This window comes from Ascidiella aspersa, chromosome 1 (assembly GCF_963924565.1).
Source record: "Ascidiella aspersa chromosome 1, kaAscAspe10.2, whole genome shotgun sequence".
NCBI lineage: Eukaryota > Metazoa > Chordata > Ascidiacea > Phlebobranchia > Ascidiidae > Ascidiella > Ascidiella aspersa.
In genome coordinates, this window is record NC_139447.1 from 1,385,291 (window position 1) to 1,403,770 (window position 18,480).

The 18,480-nt window shown below is 33.1% G+C and overlaps 1 protein-coding gene and 1 long non-coding RNA gene across 2 annotated transcripts in view; both read right to left on the reverse strand.

Annotated features, from left to right (window-relative positions):
* Nucleotides 1–18,480, reverse strand: part of LOC146166460 (uncharacterized) — a 33,830-nt gene that overhangs the window by 14,092 nt on the left and 1,258 nt on the right. Inside the window, exon 2 of the mRNA XM_083381616.1 lies at nucleotides 123–529. Coding sequence (XP_083237742.1) covers nucleotides 123–529 — 407 coding nt within the window. The remainder of the gene's footprint in view (nucleotides 1–122; nucleotides 530–18,480) is intronic.
* LOC146166462 (uncharacterized) lies at nucleotides 10,649–17,132 on the reverse strand. Its single transcript, XR_014498378.1, has 3 exons — nucleotides 17,048–17,132; nucleotides 12,653–12,764; nucleotides 10,649–12,072 (listed from the first exon to the last, which is right to left on the reverse strand). It is a non-coding gene; the product is annotated as an uncharacterized LOC146166462 (long non-coding RNA).

An 18,480-nucleotide genomic window follows, 5' to 3' on the forward strand; every position in this document is an offset into this window, starting at 1 on the left:
TCTCTAGAGTGCGTTCTTTTGTGTCTGTTAAGATTTGATGTCTGGGTAAAACACTTTCCACATTTTTTGCATTCGTAAGGCTTTTCTCCAGTGTGAGTTGTTCCATGTGTTTTAAGATGTACTGCCTCGCTAAAACACTTTCCACAAACTTTACATTTGTAAGGCTTTTCTCCAGTGTGAATTCTTTCATGTGTTTTGAGATTTGATGCCAGGCTAAAACACTTTCCACAAACTTTGCATTTATAAGGCTTTTCTCCAGTGTGAATTCTTTCATGTGTTTTAAGATTTCCTGCCTCGCTAAAGCACTTTCCACATTCTTTGCATTCGTAAGGTTTTTCTCCAGTGTGAATTCTTTCATGTTTTTTAAGAGTTGAGGCACGGGCAAAGCATTTTCCACATCCTTTACATTTGTATGGTTTTTCTCCGGTGTGAGTTCTTTCATGTGCTTCAAGATTTCCTACCTGGGTAAAACATTTGCCACAATATTTGCACTCATACGGTCTTTCCCCAGTGTGGATTCGTTCGTGTACTTTCAAGTTTTGAGCTATGTTGAAACATTTATCGCAATTATAACATTTTAAGGGATTTTCTCCAGTGTGAATTCTCATGTGTTTTTTAAGTGCCCTTATAGCTCCAAAACGTTTCTTGCAAACCTTGCATTTGTGTTTCTTAAAGTGAACGTTTGATAAATGATATTTTAAGACGGAAATATTTTTAAAACACTTTTCGCAAACGTGACATCTGGACTCTGTAGTTGTTTGATTCTTGCTTTGTTCTTTTCTGATATTTGTTTTGTCCTCTCCACAATCTTTTATCAGATCCATCGCAAATAAAACGTTGTGACGGGTTGACGTGTTTTTTATCTTCTAAAACTTTTTTAAAATCCCAACAAATTATCAAATACTGAAAAATAAACTTACGTTAAAAATAACTAACTGCTGTTTTTTTTTACAACATGTGGAAATGATAGCTTAGGGCGAACCAAACCCACCTATTGACTAGATTTAAAGGTTATATTTCGTATCTATATCGCTTGGCACAGTCAATATTTTTATTTTTAGGTCGTCTTTTTAACGGTTTATTTCAGGCGAGCAACTTACAAGTAATATTTGCCTTTAGAGTCCAGAATCAACTTAATTTACATGTTCGTGGTTTAAATGTGTTTGGACCTTTCTTAAACATTTTTTACTGAATCCTGAAACTAAACTTGCTGTTGCCTTTCCATTTCATTGTGTAAAATCGCTAATCTTTTAGAATAAGGTGGAGTGAACCATTTTATTAAGGGCTAAAAAACATATTAATAACATCAACTGTAAACTCAATGTAAAAGCTAAACATAACTTCAATGTACAGAACCCTTGCTTGCTCGCTAGTTTGAGCCGTGGTATTACTGGGCATCAGCGATAGCCAGTCGTTCTAAGTTAGCTCGCCACACCCCGAGGATATAGGTAGTTAACAATAAAAACAAACTGCAGCATTAGCAGCAGAAATAAGGAAAGCGTGTGACGTAATAGACGTAATTGTCAAAAGATATTAGTAAAGTTTGAGCAACAGTTTAACATGTATTATGCTCAAAAACATATTTCTTAACTTCTAAATTCATGTATTAATCGCAAACAACCAAACCTTCATGGGAGGATTATTAACAACAACGTTACTTTTAATTAACCATTGCACATCTAAAAAAGCAGAAATATAACATGAAGGTAAAAGCTATATAAAACATCACAGAGTCGCAAGTGGCTCTACTAAATTATTAAAAAGCTACAAACCTTTAATAACGTACCGATTGTGAACGCTACTTGCAAGTTGCAACATTTTTGACTTTCTGTCACATAATATCATAATAAAATATCTCTTATTTTTATACACTGTGACGTCTTGCTGCGGTTTACTGCTAAGAAAATAGACTTAAGAGTAAGAGCCCTAACAGTTCAACTGCACTAGCTCGCTCAACCATTTGATCTAAGTTAGCTCCCAAAAGCCTCAGGCTATATTACTAGCAACCGTGCGCACTGGAGCGTAGCAGCAGAGCGTGACCAACAAAGAAGGTTTAATCAGTGGCTGCTCGAGTTTTCGATGCTGCCATTTAAATGCTCTTAATCTTATATTGGGATGTGTCGGCGTTTTCTGCATTTATTCTTGATACAATTTAAGATGCTTCCCTAACCCAACACATATAAGTTACTAACAAATGATTGTGCTGTTTAAATTATACTAAACTTGCTTCCACTGATTATATCATACTTACCAGCAGTAATGCTGTAATGTCACCCGATTCGTCAAGAAACTTACCGAAGCACATCGGTGAACTTACGAAAAAAACGCCGATTCAACTTCGGTCAAATTATAATTTTCTATCCCAGGATATAATCTCGCTCGATTGGATCGTTTACCAGCGATGCGTATCGCGAACAGACGATAAATGCTAGGGTTTGCATATATTTTTTTCCAATTGGCGTGTTTGACAGGATAAGGCAATATATAACGTAGTTTTAAATAAAACAAAACGTAAAATGTAATAAAAAAGTTACAATCAAACCCTATGATACCAGGCCGACGTCTTTTGTGGTAAACGCGTTGTTAAGCCACTCCTAGCTTCCCAGGCTGACCTGATTCTTGAAAAACTGGTTCACTAAATGTACTAAAAGCGGAATTAAAATAAATTAAACAACATAATGTAGGTATAAATGTTGTAATTACAGCTCCACCACCCCAGTCTGTATTTATAGGAAATGGGCGCACACTGGTGATTTAAATTAGTAGCATGCACATTGCACACCTAAATTTGCAACACCAGAATAATAAAAATTTGTTACAGCACACCCGAGATCTTAGCGAAAGGTGCCATGAAATGCAGACTTGGTCCACCCTAGATCTGAGTAGATGGTTAATCCCTCAATTTGGCGCTGGATGGTCAAGAATCCTACCACAACGAGCATTTTTGGGGGGTTAGGTATTGGGTTTTGGTAGGTTAAGCAATAATATTAAATATAATAATACTTGACCCATCCTCCTAACCCAGCAATATAGGTTAAGAACCCCCCCCCCACCCCCCCCCCCACCCCTTTTGCGGCCGCCAATTTTTTATGGACGAAATTCAACGCCAAAATAGGATGATATATACGCCGAAGGCGTGGTTTTGAGCAAGCATTTCAAGCCAAAGATCTCTGGCGGTAAGGCACTAGAATGCAATCCCCCCCCCAATATATAAAATAATGCTTAATTATTAAAAAACAAAACACAAAAGCATACTAAGGAATTTGCCGATCATCCTTAAAAAGATATGTAAATTCAAAATTTAAATAATTTCTCTGGTAATTTGACTTCTTTAGGGACATGCTTAAACACTTTAGGAAGTAAGAAATGTCCCACAGACAATAAAATGTAAAAGAAATATTCTTGCTTTTGTATCAGATGATCTTGGGACTGTTTGTTAAAACAGTCTTGAGATAATTAGGTACAAGCTATTTGACTCAATTTTTTGGTAACCTTTATAGAATGTAGTAATCAGTCAATAAATTATTTTCAACTCTAAAACGTCCTAATCACTGGGCTAAAATGATCAACAATAAACTAATTTGGCCGTTTAAGCCATATCCAGTGACAGAAAGTAGACAATCACGTTCATTACCAGCACGGAATTTCGACAGGTGTACTTAACCTTACAGTTCTTGCTACTAATTAATAAAGCACTTAAAACTCACTATAACTGAACTTAGATAAAAAATCAATAGGCTACTAGTCTAGCTTCGAATTAGCAGTTAATCTGAACCACAAAAGTAGGCTACCAATACCTACAGCTGGCACAACTTTTCTGTCCCGTCAACTGATGTGGATATTTTGATTGATAGCTCATTTACCGCTAAAATGACAAAATTTATCCAAGGTTAAGAAAGGCTGCCTTAAGACAAATATTGCATTGCTTTAATAATTGTTTCAACGCTGTTGTAGGATTCTAGTTTTTATAAATGTAGGACCAGAATTGTCAGTCAAACCAAATGACAAATCAACAATGTGTAAGTTATGGGTCATTGATACCCACTCTACATGTCTGATATGTATAGCTGTTTCAATCGTGTAATAATTCAAAATATTTCTACAAAAGAATATAACTAGTACCAGAGGGGTTATTTTTTTATTCTAGTATGTTACAGAGTCATATTACTTTAAGCAACCCAACTTATCCAGCAATCAGACTTTTACCAAAAATTATTAATGTTATATATACAAATTTCCTAATTTTAGATATTATTATTTATCCATAAGTGAATAATATCATGCAGAAAATGGAAGGCGTGAGGTGAAACCAGGAGTCTACTTGTTAAAAAGATCCATGACTTGACAGTTCAGTAGCTGGGTATTGGAATATTACAGGGTTCAACTAAAACTTGAATACAGTGAAAGGGTCCTTGGGTTTCTGCCTGCATTCCATATTTATTGACAGACAAACATTTAAGCCAGAATTCTGAGAATATATTTTTGGCCCAAAACTAAAACCCCAACTATGTTCCAAAACAGTACACCAGTCCACATCACATATACAAAGTATGACAATACAATGTTCAAGAGTAGGATGCCGCTATTTAGGTGCACGAAATAATCCCCATGGGGTATAAAAGTTTAGGATGGAGTAATAAACTCAAAGCCATTTACTAGTTAGATATATATATATTGGAAATTTACTATGCCTTCCTATAATATTGACATCTAAATGATTTTTTAAATGCAATGGCCAAATAAATCCGAGCAGACATCATCCTGAAACAACTCTTCTTTTGTTGGGTAGACTAATTTGCCTGTATATGTGACAAGAATCATTTTCTGTAATTTTTAGTTTTTACCAAGGTACACAATGCACGTAATTGCTTTGGATGACCAGTGTACATTAGAAGCACATCCTGGTCATATCAAAATACACCAGGTTCTCAAATAGGGCACATTTAATGCACATTAGTGCCTATTTTGTGTACATCAGGTAAATTCTTTATTTTGCGAAATCACATCTAGTTAACATATTTCAGTTTCAGGCAAGCATTTCATGCAACTTTACTGCAAATCAATTTTGGGTTCTTGCCCCTGTGTAATTTGTATAATTTTTATGTATGTCAAAAAGTTTTCCTGTTTTTGATCGACTCAAGTTTTATAAAATTACATTTCACTTAGGTATCCCGGTAACAAGGTAAAGGGGGCAGCCACCCCAATTACATTGTATTATTTTCCATGACTCTTTATTTGAGTCACAATTCAAATGCTTATCACAACAGAAGGTTCCTTAAGAATTGACATCAATGGTGGCCTGTCAAATGATTTCATGCATGTTTTTTAACATTACTTTAACTTAAGACACCTTAAAGATATTTAGCCAACAAGTTTATATTTGAATATCTGTAATTAACCCTTTTTAAACTCCCATCCTAAGGCAAACGGAACGGACACAAAGATGTCTTGTTATTTCAATTAAATAAAAAAATAAAGCGGTAAAATGTTGACCTATATAATTACCATATATAATTGGTAAACAGATTTACTTGTTGCCCTCTGCACTAAAATTATTGGTACAAATGCTGTGTACCAAGCTATAAGCTATCCCTTTCAACCAATAACCAGGTTACAGTTAATCTTGTTTTGATGTTCAATTATCTTTTAGTTTCCATAACATCTTGAAATTGGTATAACTCATATTTCAGTTAGTGATTAGCACAACCTTAACAATGAAATGAAATTTAGACTGTTAATGATGTTATTCAAAAAACATTGTTGAAGTTAAAACTAATTTTCTAAAATTCAACTGTTTAACGGATGAGATATATTTTTACAGCCTGGGTTTGTCATGTTGCTTATGGTAAATTAAAGATATCGCCAAGTTGGTTAGTTGATAATATTTGCTGATATTTTTGTAATGGGTATGGAATATTTTGTAATGATGTGTTGCTTTTTTGTACTAAATTGTTTGTGTGCATTTTATCTAGTACATGGTACAAAATATTTATGTTTTATTTTAATTTTAGAAAAAATAATAGTATTTGAAATTTTAAGTGTTTGTTGACATGACTTTTGATGAAAAATGTCACTTTAACATAGACTTCGAGAAAGACAAAAGAAGTCCATAGCAAGAATAATAGGTATTTTGTATGTAAAATTGTTTTTAAAAAACTTAAGGTATGTCATTCTGCTTATTGTTCTGCAGTTAGACCATGAATTGGTGTAAGCCTACCGCGTAGTAAGGAATCAAATCGGGCTGTAGACGGTTAGAAACTTGTAGGCCACACTGTAAATTGTAAACGTGGGATTTTCACCTACGTACTGTGGGTGGAGTTATATTACAACCCTATTAGTGGATTGCTGTAAATTCACCAAATTTAGTTGAAATAGAAGTCTGAAATTTGACTTACACGCTATTTACATTTTAATTAGTTTCTCCTAAATTTATTTCAGTTTATAAATGTTGAAAATTTATTAGGCATTTTTACCTTCATCTTAGTCGATAAGAACTTCATTTCTTTTATTTAAAATCGTTTTAATTTTACAGAAAGAAAACTACAACTATCATTGCTAATTTCTGAAAGTTTGGACCATCTTCTGTTTTCTAAACAAGATGGACTTAGTCTGGTCAACAAAATCAAAGATCAAATAGTCAGGGTTCCTTTCTGTAGGAATTGCTTTGTGGTCAAATGACTACATCTTGTCAACTTACATATCACTCCAAAATGTATATGAGTAAGTTGATGAATACCCCAAAGCTTTAGTTATCTGAGCAATATTAAACTACATTTTCATACTCGATTACCATATACCGCAACTTTGTTGGAATTTGTTAGATATGGAAGCTAGATTTTTTCTTTGACTACGGCTTTAGTGAATGTGGATTAAGGGTCTCATGCACTGGCTTACTGCAAAAACCAACTATGTAATAAATTAAAGGTACATGCCATAAAATGCCACAATATTTCAATCTTACTCCAAAGGCTTATATTGTATCATAGGTATTTGTAATTGTGTCCTGTAATACTAGCCAACGCTCAAAAGATGTAGGTTTTATCACTGTGCCGAACTCCTAGGTTGTTTTTGTTGTTACGGAATTAGTTTATACTCTTATGTGTAGATGTTAATATGTATGAAATTTTTATACTATGTTATTTTTGTTGCTTTTAATTTAAACATTTATGCAATCTATCTATGCATAATTATGATTTTTACTTGATTGCTAAGTTAGCAATTTTGTAATAAGGGCAGATTTTGTATGCTGAAAATAAATACCACTACAAATTGTTGGCACAAATTTGCTCTTTTGATTATATTTTTGTCTAGAAAATCTTTTGGATACCTGGATTTATTTTGATCGTTTTGAATACTTGCTAACTATTGTCGTTTTTCAATTATACCCTGGTAAGTGGTAATAAGTATACTTACTCATATTTATTTATTTATATGCCAATTGCCAACGTATACAATTGATGCTGTCATTGCCCAACATTCTTCTTGCCTACAATTTGTCAATTTTTCACGTAATTTATGTGCGAAAAAGTCGTTTTATGATGTTTCTATTGGTATGGTATGTAAGGACTCCAGCCATACGACCAAACAAGGCCAACGTCAGAATGAAACACAATTCGGAATAAAGCCACAATGGACTAATGCCCGTCCAAATCGGAATAAGTCCTAAATCTGTCGGAACAAGACCTAAAAGGTCATAATCAGGCCTAAACAACACTTTAACTAACCCGAAACCCAACCCCTAAGTACATCACTAATTACCCTAAAAACTTAAACACTAACCCATGTTCTAACTTCACCTATTACCCACCAATAATTCCGAACAGGACCCAAAATCCGGGGCCAAAACACCGGCGCCTTGATGACGCCGGTCAGACTAGGGCGTCCACGTAGTCACCAAAACGGCCGATGCCAGACCTATGGCCCCCGATCGTCCCATACCCTCCCGGCTCGGACGAATTTATGCCTTTTTCCGATGAATTTAGACCTTATTCCGACAGATTTAGGTCTTATTCAGACGATTTTGATATTATGCTGTACTGGATATTACTGCGTATTTGGCTTTATTTTGTCGTTGGTCTTCATACAGGTATTGCTGCTTTTTAGGTCTTATTGTGTGTTCCCGTATGTAATAACATCGTATCAAATTAAGTTTCCTGTATTTGGTTGTCGCACTCTATAAATCTGCTGCCATACAGCATACACGAATGTGCACAACTTGTGCACACGTTGCTCGCGTTTCTATTTCGCTATAGCGTGCTTAAGGCACAGTAATTATTGGTTTACGTTGGAATGATGATTGCATTCTGCGTCCTATATAACCGTGTGTGTTTTTCGATCTTTCATACTACATTACTTCTATGCCCATGAGCAATAAACCTTCTACGAATACAACACTTTTGTTAATGAAAGACTGTACTAGTAGTTTTTTTTTTGTCTTTGGTTTTTACATATTTCTTCCTAATGTAAAGTACTAACCGCGTTTGAGCGTCCAACCTTTTCTTTTGGTAGTATGTAATGTTTGTGACGTGGAAAACCAGTGATCCAGCTATTAATGCTACATTGCTAAGAGTAAAATCGTTAAAATGGATGACTTCTGGTGCCACCTTGCGGAATCCTTGAACATGTTTTAACAGCAAAACCTGTTTAACCACGTTTATATGTTTAAAGATTATAACTAAACAACTAATTGACCTTTTAACGAACTTACTACGTGCTACACCGCCAATTTTTATGAGGATAAGGCAAAACAAAGAATTACTTAGTTTTAGCATTTAAACGTAGGCTATGATAAATTTAAGAATTTTTTAGATTTTACGAGGTAGGTCCATTGCTTAATCCACGTTTTGTAACCTAATTTTCTTTAAGTAACTTGAAGTTCAACTCGATGCTAGCTTGCTAAGCACGAAATTCACATTAGCATGATTTTAACTTATAAAAAGAGAAGTAACTGCATCCTAAAGAGAAACTTGTCAATTTTGTCCGTCTCAAAACGAGGATATAGCTAATTCGCGATAATGTTTTGTGATAAGTCCGCCTGTTAAAATAAAATAAAGAAGATATTTATTGAAACTCGTACAGAAACTTTTGTTAAACAGTTTTAACACAGTTTGATCGAACAGGGTCTTTAAAATTGCTTTGGACCGAAATTGTATTCAGAAATAAACTTTCAACCAGAAAAGTCAAGAGCTTTGATTACCTGGTTTTCGGGAAATTAACGCAAGACAACTATAAAGCTTCACATATATCTCGATCGTTAAATAAATGAGTCAATCTTGATTGTATAACTCGATCATAAAATAAATGAATCGACTTTAAAATTTAAATCTCGATTGTGAAATAAATGAGTCGATCTCGATAGGTATACCTCGATCGTAAAATAAATACGTCTCTTCGATAGGTATATCTCGATCATGAAATAAATGAGTCGACCTTAAAATCTAAATCTCGATCGTGAAATAATTGAGTCGATCTTAAAATCTAAATCTCAATCGTGAAATAATATTCAATCTCGATAGGTAAAGCCTACCTCGATCGTGAAATAAATAAGTCGACCTCGATAGGTATACCTCGCTTATGAAATAAATGAGTCGACCTTGAAATCTAAATCTCAATCGTCAAATAATATTCAATCTCGATAGGTAAAGCCTACCTCGATCGTGAAATAAATAAGTCGACCTCGATAGGTATACCTCGCTTATGAAATAAATGAGTCGACCTTGAAATCTAAATCTCAATCGTCAAATAATATTCAATCTCGATAGGTAAAGCCTACCTCGATCGTGAAATAAACGAGTAGATCTCGATCGTGAAATAAATGAGTCGATCTTAAAATCTAAATCTCAATCGTGAAATAATTGAGTCGATCTTGAAATCTAAATCTCAGTCGTGAAATAATATTCAATCTCGATAGGTAAAGCCTACCTCGATCGTGAAATAAATAAGTCGACCTCGATAGGTATACCTCGCTTATGAAATAAATGAGTCGACCTTAAAATCTAAATCTCAATCGTGAAATAATATTCAATCTCGATAGGTAAAGCCTACCTCGATCGTGAAATAAATAAGTCGACCTTGATAGGTATACCTCGCTTATGAAATAAATGAGTCGACCTTAAAATCTAAATCTCAATCGTGAAATAATATTCAATTTCGATAGGTAAAGCCTACCTCGATCGTGAAATAAATAAGTCGATCTCGATAGTTATACCTCGCTTATGAAATAAATGAGTCGATCTTAAAATCTAAATCTCAATCGTGAAATAACTGAGTCGATCTTGAAATCTAAATCTCAGTCGTGAAATAATATTCAATCTCGATAGGTAAAGCCTACCTCGATCGTGAAATAAATAAGTCGACCTCGATTATGAAATAAATGAGTCGATCTTAAAATCTAAATCGCAATCGTGAAATAATATTCAATCTCGATAGGTAAAGCCTACCTCGATCGTGAAATAAATAAGTCGACCTCGATAGGTATACCTCGCTTATGAAATAAATGAGTCGACCTTGAAATCTAAATCTCAATCGTGAAATAATATTCAATCTCGATAGGTAAAGCCTACCTCGATCGTGAAATAAATAAGTCGACCTCAATAGGTATATCTCGATCATGAAATAACAATGTACAAACCACTAACACCGCTTTTAAACAACAATTGTTTTGTTTATTATATACGATTAGACACAGAATAAAAGTTACTCTTATGCAATAAAACGACGTGGAAAATTGAAAGGTTAAAGTAGGAGATAGAAATGTGTGGTATTAAGCGGATTATGTGAACACTTTTGGCAAACAAATATGTAACAGGTATAGATCTTTTTTCAGACCGTAACACGTGAAACTGCGTCAACGGTATGTTTCGTTTCGGTATTTAACTAGATAACATTGAGAACACAGTACTACTAAAACAAAACAAAAATATGTTAAAAAGAAAAAATTGTGTGAAAGCAACACAATAACGTATACAACGTAATAAAATAAACACATCGCACAAAAACCAGTGTGACATTATGAAAAATACATCAGACTAGTAACTTCTGTTCAATAAATTCTACACCAGTGTATTTTGGTCGCTGAACTATTTGTCGTCAAGTAGGGTTAAGAATGCGATAAGATACGAGTTTAAAGTGTTTGTTTCGTTTGTTGAGGGTCACAGAACAAAATAAATTACATTTATTAAAAAAAACACCTATAAAATTATATTTTTATGTGACGTCAAAAAACAGGGATCGTGCTAAAGCCAACTGAACTCGTGTGCAAATGTGCTAAAATCAAGGCTACATACTTCTACGTCAAACCCTGTGGTTAAGAACCACCGCTCTACGTTTTATTTAGAGCGGAACAAGCCACCTGGCCACACAATTTGGTCAAAACACAAAAAATTCTATTCAATATGTTTTTCAATTCGAAAAAAAAAATTAAGTAATTTGGCGTAACTTTTACAAAATGCTTAAATTTCCACGTCTAGGGGTGTATCACGGGATATTTTTTATCCCAATCCCAGTACCTAATTTCAAAAAAAAGATCTCGATCTGAACGGATACCAAAAGACGTCATTATTTTGCTAAACAAACAAATTATCAAATGTTCAAAGGCAATTTTCTATTATTAACCTATACTGTTTTAAAAGAAATGACCTTTTAAGATAGAAAAACTATTTCTATATTAATTTGGAAATGCATTAGCATCGACCAACCTACAGATATACCAATTGCTATATGGTATTGCCTCAAGCCAATATAATCAGACATCATTTCCAACTGGCACTAGCCATTGACCAAATAAAAATATATAATAAAAAGATTTCCAAAAGAGATTATTTCTGCATTTTTTCAATATTTAAAATAGGTCGGGGGTATGGCTTAAATTTCACCTGTAAGGGAGTTCATGCGTGATATTCTGTAAAAAAAAGTTTTAAGAGAATCTTATTTTATGTCCTTTTCCCAGAGCAAGTTTTCATGAATGATTGATGAAGCTGATGAAAGTTGCTGATATTGCGACTGTGATGATCATCAAAGCATTAAGCAAGCAAATTGCCACATTTGTAGATCTTTGAAACAGTTGACAGTTTTCTATAAAACAAAGTTGTAGTTTTCTGACTATTAAATTTAAACTATATTAATTAATGCATAGGTGACCAAGAAAATACAAATGTAAAAGTCATTCGCTCCATATTAGTGTTTCTTAACCGATGTGTCGTGCCCAGAATTGGGTCACAATTTGATTTGGTTTGGTTGCCTTCACAAGTTAGACTTAAATTGCAAATAGCACAAAGCAAGGTTTCTTTAAAATTTGAAAATACTTTGGGAGAAAATACAACACACGGCCCACATTGGTGGAATTCAACTTCATTTATGCTATTTGTCTTATGTTTTGTTCAATTTCAGTAAAGATAATTCGTTCGCCAAAACTTTGCTGTTGCATTTACATTTATTATTGGGGTTGATGCAAAAAAAAATGGTTAAAAAACACTGCTCTATTACAGTCTACCTTGAACTGGCATATTATTTGAAAAAAACATGTTGTGCAAATAGTATTTAAAGTTTTTGTTTAAAAAATCACTAAATTTAGAGTCCCCACCATGCAAAACAAATATATGGGGAAAAAATTAACTTTACTAAAAGTCAAGCAGTTTTAATATCAAAATATTACCTGTTAGGATAAATAAAACGCTCAAAAAACTTTTTGTTGGTCTGATCTGATTTTGTTCCAAAACAAAGTCATGTATATAATACCATCAACAGGTTAATACATATTGTTTTCTCTGAAATGTAATAATATTTTTTTACATATAACGTGAATTACAAAAATTACACAGGAATAGTCTCCAATAATAAATAAAAAACAATTTATAGGAGTTTTAAGTGGTAATTGTTATGCTTAACTAAACCACCTTCCTTCACTTATAAATATCATAAAACTGAAGTTTTATTTATCATATTGACAACCAGCTTAAAACAGGCTTACTAAACTAAACTAAATTCTGGCTGGGTTTTAAGTTTAAAATAAAATGCATATATACTATGTCCTGTATATAAAATCAAAGCTTTAAAAAAAATAACAAGTTGCATAGTGCAACTACCTAAGAAGTTGAAGTACTATATTCAGAAGTAGTCAAAAGTAAGAGCTTTTTGGATTGCTATACACGGTACCTTATACTAATCCACTAAGGGGTGACAAATAAGATTGATCTGGAGCAGTGGAGCAAATACTTACAATTTTGTTTACTATATAATAAATGTATAATGACATGGGCAATACTGGCGGCTGTTCGTCAATGATTAGTGGAAAAATATATATAATGCAGGAGAGTTGTTTATTTATGATAAGTAAGTAGTTTTTAAAAACAAACAAACTTTGACATAATATCTTTAAGTTACTATTTACAACATAAATGGAGATTTTTATCAATGTTTTTCACATGGATTTATGGGCTAAAAAATGATAAGTTTAATTGGTTATCAAGAGGGCGATTATACTTGTCAAAAAAAGTAAAAATTTTGTCAAAATTTACATGCTAGGTTAAAATTATTTTAAGTTAAGATTTTATTATAAAAAATCAGTTCTGAATTATATTTAATGACATTTTGACTGTATTATATCTGATTAGAGCAATATTACGGTATATGCGAGCCGGCAGACTTAACCACCCAGATCTAGTTTATCGCATAAGGTTCAGCTTGAACTTTTTTCCCTTATGATTTGCAGTTTTCCCGTTTCCTATTTCGATAATATGCTAGGTAATTTTCTGCAATTATTATATGGGCCGAAAATTTATTTTCGGGACATATCTTGTTTTACCTTGTATTTGAACTGTTTACACATTTTTCTAAAAAAAACAGCGGTTTGTTTTTCTTTGGCAGTTGTTTTTTCTTTTTTAAATGATAAAAATATCAACTATAAGCATTTTTTAACTAGTTTTGCATAAATCCGAAAAATAACAAATTTGTCTTTAACCGGTAGTAAATAAACATCAAAAACGTGTGATTGACGACGCCGAGACAATTATGCAGTACTTCAAACAACAATGTGTTGTTTAAATCAATATGTATTTCTAATAGGTAAAAATTTTCAAGTCGAAATTTCAATTTTTTACATTAAAATTTCTCATTTTTTACGTCAAAAAATATTAGCCCTAGATATCAGTGGTTTAGTGGTTTAAAAACTAAAATGTGGTTTAAAAACTAAAAAAATTAAAACTAAAAACTAAAATTTCAGAGAAACGTCATGGTCCATGGTGAGATTACACTCAAAGATAGGGTGGGCAATGTTAGGAAAGCTTTGTAGCTAGAATTGCTAATGCTAAGGTTAGAAGCACGATTAGAATGGGGGCATGGGTGGGGTTATTGACAGTGGTTTGAATCAAATCATAACATATGGTTATCTTATTAGCAGTATAGAATATTGGCAAGGAATTTGCAAAAAAATAAAAAATACTGAAACAAGTTCATAAAAAATGCAGCCTGAACTTGGTTTTGCATTTTATAGTTATTTATCTCTGATTTGGACAATTATATTGAACAGTATTTGCCGTTTTTTCGCTTGACATGTGCAATTATTCCATGTCCTATTTCAATAAATAGGTCTGTCTCAATTTTTTGCAAATATTTTTACCTTTTATTTCAACTGTTTACACAACATTTTTTTAATAAACAAGCGACTTGTTTTTCTTTGGGATTTTTATAGTTGTTCGTCTTTTTCAAAATGACAAATATATTAACTAATCATTTGCATGAGTTTCGCATAAAATCGAAAAATAACTGATTTGTTGTCAATCGGTATAGTCAGTAAAACATCTAAAACAAGTGGTTGTCGTCGCCAAGATACTAATGCAGTACTTCAAACAATAATATGTTGTTCAAATCAATGTATTGATATAGATCAACATTTTGTAAAAATAAAAATATTTTTTTGGTTAAAATTTGTCAAAATTTCAATTTTTAAGGTTAAAATTTAACATTTAAAAAAAAAATAACCGCCCTAGTAATAAAGAATAGGTTTGTTTTGTAATGTTACAGCACAATACATTGAAAAGACATGTGGTTGTAGTTGTAGATAATAAAATATTTTCAGGCATAGAAATACAAGTCTTCGATAAAATCCTAAGAACCCAGATTTCAAACATTGGATATCGGTAGGGATGTTTGATTCTTCATATATCATTATAATACTTAAATCAAAGCGCATGCAGAAGTAGGTATCATTTTGAAAGTTTTTTAATATATTTTCAACATAGTTCTACATATAACATTCTACTACTGATACAGGATATTTTATATACTCAATAATGTCACCATTACTTCAAGCAAAATAGTTTCCCAGGTTCCTGAACTATCCAACGACCATATAACAGTTTCAGCATAATTTATAGCTAATTGCAGTTAAATGTTGGTAAGTTATAACGCAATGTGAGAGTCAATTACAAGCAGTGATGCATTTTACATACTAGGCTACTATTTACGTATCTTTACAATAGAATATTAGTCCTGCATTAAAGTTGCGGGGTATGCCAGGATCAATATTCAAATATTTGGAATTGTGTGCAAATATGAATGAGTAATTTGAAAACCTTAATTTTTTTAAAAGTGAGTTATTGTAGATTTTGAATCTTTGGTGTACATAAAACCATGGTTGCACACCTAAAAGTTTGGCTCTGCACACACCAAGTCTCAGCAAAAAGTGTCATGAAATGGAGACCGGCAGTCACAGGTGTGTATGGATGGCACTCTCTTGAGGCCCATTTACACTACAGCACTGAGCTGAGCATGAAATTGTTTTCACTACAGCTGCACTGGGCATAAAAAATCGCTCAAAAATGTAATGTTTTTCTATAGCTGCACTGGGAATAATTTTAGCAAAGCGTGAAAATCGCTCCAAAGCGTATTTTTTCCCAGCGGCACGGGGCTTGAGTTTAGGAAAGCGTGAAATGCTTGCCATATAGAATTTAAATGCAAGTTACGCTTTGCTCAGTGCAGCTGTAGTGTAAACGGGCATTTACATTCAATCTTTTCAGTCTTGGGTTTTGTTTCCTATATTTGGATATATAATTAACAAGAAACCTCCTAATTGTACAGAAACAAACTTTATGGTGTCAAGGTGTGCAATTAAGGGTTGACGCACAAAGAGTTCAAAGGACATGTTTTAAAAACTTAAACCATGTAATCATGACTGTGTCACAATTCACAAGGGATTATTTATATATTGGTATACAATCTTGAAACAAATCATAATAAAGAATATTAAACTCCCAAGCCCGCGATAGGTTAACAAAAAATATTGGGCCTTAAATTAAGCTTGAATGATAATTGTATGATTCACAATAGAAGCATTTTCGTCAAGGATTTGCATTTCTATACATTAATTGGGCTAGGAGTAAAAGTTAGCATTTGGGTGGGTCAAATATAATTATTAAATTGGTACTGGTCTAGAAACCTGCCACGGTTATTAAATCAACGCACAATATTTGAGTTAGGGTGTGCATGGGTCAAGTAGAGGTAGGATTCTAGACCAGCACCATTAAAATTGTTCTCCAATAATTGTTTCTTTCTTGTAATTTCAATTTTGACAACTTTTTTCAGTGTTGCAAAAAAATTGGGCACTGGTCTAGAATCCTACTACATTCCATCCGGAAGTTATATTGCTAACATTATTTGGGTTAGGGTGAGAGTTAGCGTTGGGGTGGGTCAAGTTACTTAAGTATCATTATTATACTTATTCTTACATATGTATGCCTTTCTTGCAACCAAAATATTTTTAAGACAATTCTAATATTTTTTAATTTATTAAAAAAAATAAAAATTTTAGAATTACTGTTGAATTACGCATCAAAATCTCGCTAAGCGCGAATAATCTAGGGATTTACGTTGTTAAAATTGGTATAAACAAAGTTTGGAGGCCTCATGAGCCCATGGTTTTACTTCATTTAATGTTCCACTTTTTAATGTTCAACTTATCGGTTTTTATCCGAATTTTAGGCCATCTGGCAACCCTGTGCACAACCCTAGCATTTATCACTTTTTGTGATATGCGTCGCTGATTTACACTTACCTAATCGATCGGGCGAGATTATATCCTGGGATACAAAATTATAATTTCACCGAAGTCAAAACGGGCTTTTTTTCGTAAGTTCACCATGTGCTTCGGTGACTGTTGACGAAGCGGGTGGTTTTGTTGAGCCCCAAACGTCACGCATGGTTGGTTTCATTAAACGCATGGACGGCTTTATGTAACGGAAGACTGGTTTTATGTAACGGATGATTAGGTTTATGTACGAGCTAAGATTGACTGGAAAATTTAATGTTGGAAACATATTAATACAAACTATCCACAATGTTAATAGTTATTTCTAGTTGTTGGCATTTACACAGATATTTAAGTATTTTTCGGTGTTTTTTAATGTAGCTTTGCTCCACAATTTAAAGTTTTTTTCATATTTTAATAGAAATGGAATATAAAGTACAAGTGGTGATTTTTTTACGCCTACTAATTGAACTAGCGGGGCTACTTTGGTGTAAAGTGCAGAATAGCTAAAATCTAGTCAAACTGCCAATGCAACAAAGGCTGCTCCGTGAAAGGAAAAAATACTAGATTAAAAATAGAATAATAACTGCTCAGTTCCAATAAATATCGAAAAGCAAAGGTGTATTGCTAGAAAGTAAAATTGTAATGTGTTTCTTTCTCGCATCAATATACATAGCTCCACATTATCAAATCAAACAATTGATAACAAATAAAACAAGTCTGTAATAAAAAGATAGGGGTGAACAACGTCTTAAAAACATAGCGTTTTATAAAAACAAGTTATATTTCTGTATTCCCTTTACTGAACAAGATTGCTTAGATTTTAAAATTCGAAAACTAAAAGTCCTAAGCGTTTGAAACGATGAAAGACACACACAAACATATGTGTTTAATAACATCTGTGATCTAGCCCCTCGGAAGTTGCTTTATGACCAACGATTACGGCTTCCGTATCAATAGTACACCGAATTTCATTTCCTGTAAAGCAATTTCACGTTTAATATATTAGAAAAACTATTTACAGGTATAACTATTTGTGAGATTTAACACTAATCACAAGTTTTGGTTTTAAAATGTTTCTTCTTCATAGTGCGTTCTTTTGTGTTGGTTAAGATTTGATGTCCAGCTAAAACATTTTTCACAATCTTCACTATTGTAAGGTTTTTTACCAGTATGAATTCTTTCATGTCTTTTAAGAATTCCTGCCTGGTTAAAACACTTTTCACAAAATTTGCATTTGTAAGGTATTTTTCCAGTGTGAATTCTTTCATGTATTTTAAGATGATTTGCCTCACCAAAACACTTTCCACATTCTTTGCATTTGTAAGGTCTTTCTCCAGTGTGTGTTCTTTCATGAACTTTAAGACTTCCTGCATGGCTAAAGCGTTTTCGGCAATATTTGCATTGGTGAGGTTTTTCCCCAGTGTGGATTCGTTCATGCGATTTCAAGTTTTGAGCTA